The sequence below is a fragment of the Alligator sinensis genome, unplaced genomic scaffold, assembly GCF_000455745.1.
Source record: "Alligator sinensis unplaced genomic scaffold, ASM45574v1 scaffold1296_1, whole genome shotgun sequence".
Taxonomy (NCBI): Eukaryota; Metazoa; Chordata; order Crocodylia; family Alligatoridae; genus Alligator; species Alligator sinensis.
In genome coordinates this window covers 250,087-259,286 of record NW_005842865.1, presented here as the reverse complement: position 1 = coordinate 259,286, position 9,200 = coordinate 250,087, and the positions used below count along the sequence as shown (strand labels likewise).

Below are 9,200 nucleotides of genomic sequence, written 5' to 3'. Positions count from 1 at the left end.
GCAGGATGAGCAGGAAGTCGGTGTTGACGTCCCGCTCGTGGACCTCGTCCACGATGACGTGGCTGACGCCCTCCAGGCTGGGGTTCCCCTGCAGCTTCCTCAAGAGGATGCCCACAGTGCAGAAGAGCAGGGCCCCTCCCCTGGCCGGGGGCTTGCTCTCCAGGCGCACCTGGTAGCCAACGTTTTTCCTCATGTTGGGGCCCAGCTCCTGAGCAACGCGCTGGGCGACCGAGATGGCGCTGATCCTTCTGGGCTGGGTGATGACCACGTTGCAGCGGGCACCATGCCCCTCCATGATATAATGCTCCAGCAGGAGCTGGGGGATCCGCGTGGTTTTCCCACAGCCCGTATCTCCCGCGATCACCACCACCGGGTTCTGCTCGATGGCCGACAGGATGGTGTCCTTGTGAGGATCGACCGGCAGCGGGTGGCTATCCTGCCAGGACGCCCCCCGCCTCTTCCAAAGGGCCAGGAGATTCTGACTCATGCGCACTTCCTCCGCTTCCGAGAAGGGCAGGTAGGTCTTCCCCGTGATGGCGTCGCTGATCGCCCCAGGCTCCTTGCTCAGGTTCATCATGTCATCAGCAATCCGAGGCCTGGACTCCCTGGAGTCCACTGGGTACTAAGGAAGGAGGAGACATTTAAGTATTTGAGCAACTCCTTGGAACAGACTGTCCTGGGGGCAGGCTATCAGGCAGAGCAGGGAACTGCCACGCAGGGGCCTAGCCTGGCCTGGCCTATTAACATTTGGAGCAAATCTCAACCGTGGTCCTTGCAGCACCTCAACCACTGCATTAGCCTGCCTGCAGTCTCTGCTGAGAGCTCAGCCCCCTGCCACCCTTCAGCTGGGTTTCTGCCCCCTCCTTGCTCACGGCTTTGGCTAGGGCACACAATCAACAGACTTTGAGGGCTCTGATGATGCAGGCTCCTTGCTGGGCACCACAGCAAGCGTTAGCACAGTCGTTCCAAAACAGCAGCCATGCCTTGCACAGCACCAAGCAGCCGCAGTGCCCGGGGGGCAGCACTGCTGCACACCAGTATGTATGCAGCTGGGCTGGCTCATCTCACATGCCTGCGGGCCCGGGGCTGCAGCTGTGATTCAGTTACACACGGCAAAACAGGCACCGACTTTTCTTTTTGCCAGGGGATGGGGGGCCTAAGATGATGTACACGTGGAAAGTTTCACGCATTTCAGGTGACAGCCCTCTTCCCATTAGGGGCCAAGGCTCTCGGGCCCCCATGTACTTGGCACCTCTGCACAGCAACATTACAGCCAAGAGGGTCCTGGCTACAGGGTCTTGCTCCTCTACTCAGGGTCAGAGCGATCACTGTATTCGGGGTCAGGAAGGAATTCTACCTCATGGTCAGGTTGGTAAGGGGGCAGGGACACGCACACACCCCCCCCTCTCCCTCACAACAGCAAATACATCCTCGCAGCTTAGCTCTAACCTCTGCTGTGCGAGTCAAGGCTGCTAAGGGGCTGAGCTGTTTTAGTGAGGGCTGCCTGATGCGTCATCTCGCTTCCCCGCCTGAGGGAAGGAGGCTTTGGGGTGGAGCACACAGAGCAGAGAAGAGTCACCTGGTTCAGGAGCAGGCCAGCAGTTAAGCTGCGAGGAGGTGGAGACAACCCTGGTGCAGGCAGGTGCAGCTCTTACTGAAGTCAAGGGAAATTATATCCCCTTCCATAGGGGAGAGGCCGGTCTGTGCTGCACCAGCACAGTACTCCTCCCAACACCGCAAGGACACACCCTGGGGAACAGCACTGGCCATCACACGGCAGGGAAACGAAGCAGCGATCGCTGAGGATTGTACAAAGCCTCAAGTGACCCACATCCATGCACCCAGAGATCCCTCCCCAGCGGCTGGAGGAGCTGCCTTCCCAGTGCTCGGCTGATCAGAACCGCAGGCGCCCACGGTTTCAGGGGCCTACTGCTTAGATAACCCACCCTGTGGGACAGAGACCTTGCAGACCAACTCCTCAACAAACAACCAGTGGGTCTGCTCCCCTGGCCATGGATGGAGGCCCATGGGCTAACACCTGCCCAAGATCCCCCTTCCACTGCTTTCATGGGGAGTCCCTAGGGTAAGCTGATTATCTGTGGGTTGGCTGGCTCAGGGGCAGGGCGCCCAGCTACCCTCTCCCAGCCTGTAGTGACTCGACTACCGGTGAACACAGCTTACATGGTTCAGGTAGTTTTCAATCTTGCGCAGGGTGGCTTCGGGGACTTTGATGTGGCAGGGCTTCCTCTGGTTCTCACCCAGCTCCCGGAGGGACGTCATATTGTACATGGCGTGGCTCAAAGGGTTGTTATTCTTGTCCACTAAGCCGAGGCTCTGCAGAGGCAGGAGGACAAGAGAAAAGAGAGAGGGGCAAAGTGTTGAGGAGGAGGGAACAGAAGCAGAAGAGGAATTAAACCATTGTTTTTGGAGCTGAACTGCCCCTTAGTGCAAGGATCTTCTTTGGGAAGAGCAAATGGACAACTGCTCAGCAAGGAAGGACTAGACTCCACCTTGAAGGGCCCAACACCAACGATTCCTGCTTTCATCACAAAGAGCACGCTGTGGGACCTTCCCGTCAGCTCTCCCATCGCTCCTGGCTTGGGGCGCGCTGTTCACAGGGAAATCCCTGAGACGATTCACAATGGAGGACCAGCAATGCAGCTGCATCCACAAAGACCTCATTGCAAGGCCAGCACCTCCTCTTGCAGGCTGTTTCAATAGGTTGTAGGAGACCCGTAGGAGACTACTCTGACCCCCAATAATCCTCCCTGCCTCCCCTCCCTTTCCCACAGCAGAACATGAAGGGAGCAGAGCTGGGCATTTGGCCAACCCGTGGCAGCAGGAAGTCAGTCTGCCCCCAGGAGACAGTAGGAGGGCTGGAAGGATGCATCAGCCCCTTGTAGGAAGGTCTCTATACAGCTCTCCTGGCAGACCACTGGGTAGTGATGCACTGGAAGGAACAAGAGGGTGGTTGGTACCAGGTCCATGTTCCTCACCTTAAGTTTCTGGCATGCCAGGGCTGCTGCTTTGTTTTCAGCCTCCACTTTGCGGCGACCCTTGGCAGCAAAGGTCATGGGACAGGGCCAGCGCAGCGTTAGCTTGCAGATCTTGGTCTTGGTGCCCACGGTACGGAACTGCATGTACTCCTGAGGGAGGGAGAAAGACAGACAAGCATTTCTGAGAGTGAGCAGAAGTACCTGCAAAGACTGCAAAGCTACTGGCCTGTACTAACTCGGCAGCTGGGCCTTTCTACATGTACTTCAATACTTTCAGGACATTTACATAGCAATACCCATGCTCTCACTATGAAACAGGGCACCTGGGCTAGCCCCCCTTCCCAGTGAGCTCACAGTGGGTACAAAGACAAGGCAGAGTGAGCAGGCTGCAGCATGGAGCACTTCCTGGGAAGGAAGAGCAAGAGCAAATATTTGCTGGGTGCATGGAGGGCAGCTGGAAGAGGTGGGTGAAGGCCAGACTTTAGCAGGGAGACTCCTGGAGAGGTTTGGATCAGTGACCATTACAAAATCCACGGTCCAGCACACTGCAGAAATGGAGGGGCCTCATAGCACAGTTCACAGAAGGACATGTATAATACCCTCCCACCCCCATAACGCTTTCCTAGCACTTTGGCCTAACGGTAATCTTTCACACTGAGGAGCTTGCTGCCAAGTTTCACCCCAGTGAAATGTTTCCTGCTGTTCAGTCTCATGTCCAACAGCCCAGTCTAACCCCTCTTTGGAGGGACCCAAGGAATCCCTTCGCCTCCCTGTCGTCCAAAACTGGGCCCTGCGGACCCGTCCTGCCCAGTTGGGAAAGGCAGGTCTCTGAGAAAGAGAGGCCAAGTAAACTGTGACTCACCTTGACTGTGGAAGAAGAGGTTGCAATCTGAATCACCTGGGCCAGAAGGTTCTTGGGCAGTGGGAACTGGGTTAGAGCCCTGATGGCAGTGGTGTCATCTGTCATTTCAATGGAGCTCCCTCCCCTGCTAGATGGAGAGCAGAGACAGTGTGGGATACGCTGAAACTCTCCCCCAGTGCTATTCACACTCAGACCCATCCCAGCGTCCTTGCAATAGTCTAAGATTGAGCAGTTAAAGAACAAGCTGCAAATCTAAGCAGATTCTAGAGTGGATCAGCAAGGGAGGATCTGCAGCAGCAACCACCAGACGACTGGAAGAGACGGCATTAAGGGGCAGAGAATGCAGATACCCCCCAGCTGACCCTCCGAGTCAGGGTCCAGCTCTGGCTGAAGGTAACCAAGAGCAGACTTACGCTTGCGTTGCAGACTGCAAAACACCTGTCACCTTCTCAGCTCCTTTGGAGACAGGAAGTCAGCCTGAACCCTCCATCCATGAAAGCTTTTCTCTTTGAATACTAGGAACAGAGTCCTGGCTTACTCTACTCCTAGAAGACAGGCAACCCAGGGCGCTTACACCCATAAGAGTACCAAGGTTGGGGTGAGGAGGGGCAAAGGCGAGAGTAATAGTACTGCTATGAGTAAGGGCTTGCAAAACAGATCTAAAACGGCAACCAAGTGCACGTGTGGTATTTAGCAATGGCAAACTATGCAGGACCAGATGTGAGGATACTGCCACCCTCTGCTCACTGCGGGGCCTCCTGGCAGAAAGGGAAGACTCCAGGAAGGAGCCCCAGTGCAGGGGGTCACAACACCCATGGTTCCTGGGGGGTCTGATCCTGGAGCACTGGTGCAGCCAGTTCAGAGAGCACTCCTGCTGCTCTCTCCACTGCTGGTTGGCAGCTTGGGATGCAGCACAGGCCTTATCCCCACTCCTCCCTGGCTTCAGCCCACATGCCGCATCATAGCTTTACCTTGAATCCCTGGCCGAGGTCCGACTTTCATTCTGTGTCATTGACAGGTAGTCGGAAACGTCAATAGTCTCTTCTTCTAGCTCCCCCTCCTCCAGTTCCCCCTCCTCCAGCTCTCCTTCCTCCAAGTCGTCTCTCCTCATTGCTTTGGGCATCCTGCCTTGCTCCATGGGCTGGATGGAGTCATCTGGCTCCATGCGCCGCCAGCAAGTCGACAGGTCAGCTAGGGATGGCCCGGACTTGGAACGCCACTTGCCCTCAGGGCACCACCGGTCATCAGTGCAGCCGAGCTGGTCAGCAAGGATCCGGTACTTGGCTGCATCAAACAGCTCATTCTGCGGCCCCAGCAAACCCCAGCCCTGCGTGAGAGAGACGCTCCATTAGAGACCTGCAGGAACCCGGCAGAACTAGGCAACTGTGAGCAAAGGCAGGACCACAGGAAGACCAGGGCAGAAGCAAACTTTTCATGTGTGAGAGGGGAGTAAAAGGAAGATGAAAAGGGACTTTCGTGGCCTGAAGAGTCACATGTCTGCGTAAAGCTGAGGTTCTCAACCTTTCTGGACTCGCGGCCCCCTCCATACCTTCTGTGAACTGAGTGACACTTAATTTCTAAAACTGATGTATGGATTACTGTGCTTACCCCCTTGCCGAGGCCCAGCAGTAGGGGATCGTTCAGGCAGGGACAAGCCTGAGACTGTTTATCTAGTCAGCTTACCTCCTTACACCTCACTTCTCTCCTCACGGCAGGCTTCAAAGACCTGGGAGCACTGCAGGGTGCCTTGGCATGCTGGTTGAGATCACTGGTGTAAAGGACACTGTTTCTTACCAACCGTCTCCCTCGTATACACCACGGTGGGGCTGCGCTGGCTCAGACTTGACTTGTTTTAGGGCAAACCCTGGCTGTATAACACGGCAACGTTTTGAAACCCACCCCTGCCTCTCAGCACCGGTCTCCCCAACTGCCTGACTGCCCCATCTCCAGAACAAACCAGATTGATTCACATGGTAAACATTTCAAATGCACAAATCCATTTGCACCATATCCTAACCCCAAGTCTTGGCTGTGGATTAGGCAGAAGGTGCGGATTTTTCATTTCCTCCCTGTTGATTGAAATGAGTTAGGGTGACACATACTTACTGGTAACCACAAGATCACCCACGCGTCTGCTAAACTATTCCAAACTGCTGTCCGAGCAACTGCAAGACTCTCTCTGCCTTTCTGTCTAGGACTGTGGGCTCACACTCGCATGCAGAAAGAATCAGAGAATCATAGAGAGGGCTGGAAGGGACCGCAAGAGACCACAGCGTGACACAAGCTTTGCCTTCCCCCAGGTTATAAGAGGTGGAGATCTGTCAGCATTTCTACATTAAACCTCGCAGCCTCCTGTTACCATAGTATTTTGGCCAGAGAGCAGGGTAGAGGTGCGCCTTACAGAATAACTGAAGTAGAGATGTATGAGCTTTCGTGGGCAAGATCTCAACTTTACCACATGCTTAGTAATACTGCTGTAAAGTGGCAGGACCTAAAGGCCTCACATCAGGAGTCTGGGCACTACTGCACTGAGCATTACACACCACAGAGACAATCCCTGCCCTAGATAGATACTCTCACCTGTTTACCTCGGATTATGAATCAGTTGTTTATTAAAAGGCAAAACTGGTAGCCTCACCCACAGTTAAGGCAACTGAACACCCATGTTACAACCTCACTGTCTGCTGCTTTCAGCTTTTCCAAACTTTAAAATGTTTGGACCAGTGATTGTCAACCAGGGTGCCATAAGATCCTTTCAAGGGTGCAGCAGGGTGCCATGCAGTATGAGTACTTTTAGGTGTGCAAACACCTACACACGATTCACAAGACAAACCCAGAGATTTCAAACAGAAATCCAGAACACTGCAAACCATTTGCCCTGCCATGGGCTTGCTGAGTTCTTTGCAACAGGAAAATTGCTCTAGCATTTTTCTGTAGTTAAAAAAACCCAAACAAAACAAAAAAACCCAAGCAAAAGCTAAGAGCTGGTGTCCTGTGATGGGGTCCTTGTGGCTAAAGACATTGAGAATCACTGGTCTGGATTAAAGCTTTCGCTGTAGACACTGTGGTATCTGCATGCCATCTGATGCCACCCCAAAAAAATCTCTGCAAAAATGGTTTAGCCCTCCCCAAAACAAGACTGGGGGAAGATGCTTTGTTTTATCCACATAGGAAAAATTCTTACATCCATTCATTCCCCTGAGCATCTCCAACACTTCCGTAACTTATATAATAATAAACTAATAATAATTAAGGGGCTAAATCAGCACTTCATACAGCAAGTATAAAACATAATACTGAGTACAGTGGCTCACTGAACGAGGCAGAGGTCCCATAAAAAAAGGGTATGTGATCATGTAACTGAAGTGTGTTACGGGCTGGGGACTGCACACGCAATCTTAATTCTAGCACTACTTTTTGCAAACCCGCTGTTCTTTCCGTTGTTTTCTAGGTGCGATTGATTAGATATACATTGCACAGGGAGCTAGGACTCCTGCCTTACAGATGTAAGAAAGAGGTATGAAGAGGTGACCAGGCTTGCTCCCAGCAGTCAGACAGAGACAGCCCCCATTACGATTTATGTTAGACAAGCAAAGGAAAAGTTTTGAGGGATGCCCCAGAGAGTACTGGCATGGTATGACCTGCAGGGATCCTTTTTCTCCCCATGAGTGACAGTAATCAGCTTCCATCTAAACAGCATCAAGAACATAATAGAGAACAAAGCCCAGAAGTAATGGCGGCCTGTCAGAAGCCGCCTGTTTCGGCACAGAAGTTAGTGGGCTTGCAAGCTCAGTCTTGTTCCTCCACTTCACTAAGAGCTCAATCTCTGCTCCACCTGGGAGACGGAGTCATGCGGAAAATGGAGAGGAAACGAGATCTACTTAAGTCAAAGATCAAACCACCAGCAAGCAAAGCTGAGGGATAGGGCAGGGAGAGGAAGAGCGACTCACCTTGAACAGCTGGCATGCAGCAGCTGCAGCCTGCCTCTCCGCATCAATCTTCTTGGTCCCATAGCCTTCCACCTCCACATTCTTCGGCCACTTTATGTGCAGGGTGACTTTCTGAGGAGAGAATCGAGCAGCAAGATAAGATGTGGTGCATAACTCCAGTTCTCCCCTAACACAGGGGTGAGGTTAACCCTGACATCCCCCAGTGGCAGGCAAGAGAAAGGGCTGGAAAACACCACCACTCCAGTCTGTATTGTCAGCTGAGGCTTCTTACTAGCTCCACTTTACAGAGGTTTCTTAAGAAACACTTGGATGCTCGTCTTGCTGGGGTGATCTGACTCCAGCTGACTTCCTGCCCCTTGGCCAGGGGCTGGACCCCATGATCTCAAGAGGTCCCTTCCAGCCCTTATGTCTATGAAATCTAGGTGACTGCTGAAGACTAAAGGAGTGCTGGGAGTTCCACCCCCACCAAAAAGAAAAATTTGCACAGCTGGTCAGCAGCGGAGCCAGGCATAAAGCCGCGTCCTAGAAGCAAGTGTCCTATAAACTGAACCAGAATTTCCCCAATAGTAGGGTGTGAGCTTGTCACAAACACACACCAAAATAATCTTCCAAATGAACATCCTGATTGCTTTTAGCTATAACGGGTGGCAGGACTGGTGTGTGATGGTTGTATAGTGTTACCTGGCAGTGTGTTGCATGCTGTGGGTGTGTGGATGGACACCAATCTTGTCTGGACATGGCTCTGCATAGCTCATTCTACAGCGAAAAACTCCAAGCTCCACCCTGCTCCATGAGAGCACCTCTTGTCCCAAAAAATACGAAGATGGGCTCGTGCAAAGCAACAGGAAAGTCTGCAGCCACAGGATATCCCTAATATCAAAGCCTCCCTTGCTGGCTTGTTCACCCCTGCTCTCGCTGCCCTGCAGAGGCTGTAACTTTGCCCCTACAGGGTTGGGAGGCAGGAGAAAACACCCATGTGCCCCCATTGCTATAGGGAAGCTGAGGGTGGCTGTCTGCATCTGTTGCCAAAGTCTGTCCCTGGAAATAAGTGAAGCAACCCAGCCTGCAGCAGCAGTGCTGCACAGCAAGGAGAGCTGCTGTGCGTTTTGACCAGCATTCCAGGCACCCAGCTCAGGAGGAGTCAGCGCTACTAAAGAGCAAAATGATTTCTGGAGGTAAAGCTGCCTAATGCATATGGTAAGCTATACTTTGACAGTCATGACTTCCGCAGCTCCCCTGATTTACCTGCACGCGCACCCTCCCCTTCCCCCATCTTCACAGCCACAGCACATTCGCTTTTGTCCTTCCAGTTACTCAGTGGTTTATTTTTCAATTTGCATCTTGCCAAAAGACAAATGAAGTGCAATTCGGCTCACGTTCAAGAATCGTACT

The 9,200-nt window shown here is 52.9% G+C and overlaps 1 protein-coding gene across 1 annotated transcript in view; it reads right to left on the bottom strand.

The window, feature by feature from the left end:
- The window catches only part of DHX30 (DExH-box helicase 30), a 35,331-nt gene that overhangs the window by 10,083 nt on the left and 16,048 nt on the right, over positions 1–9,200 (bottom strand). Inside the window, 7 exon segments of the mRNA XM_025191863.1 lie at position 1; positions 3–622; positions 2,182–2,334; positions 2,997–3,146; positions 3,859–3,982; positions 4,830–5,185; positions 7,809–7,919. The exon segment at position 1 is cut by the window's left edge and continues 195 nt beyond it. Of these exon segments, the coding sequence (XP_025047648.1) occupies position 1; positions 3–622; positions 2,182–2,334; positions 2,997–3,146; positions 3,859–3,982; positions 4,830–5,185; positions 7,809–7,919 (1,515 nt within the window).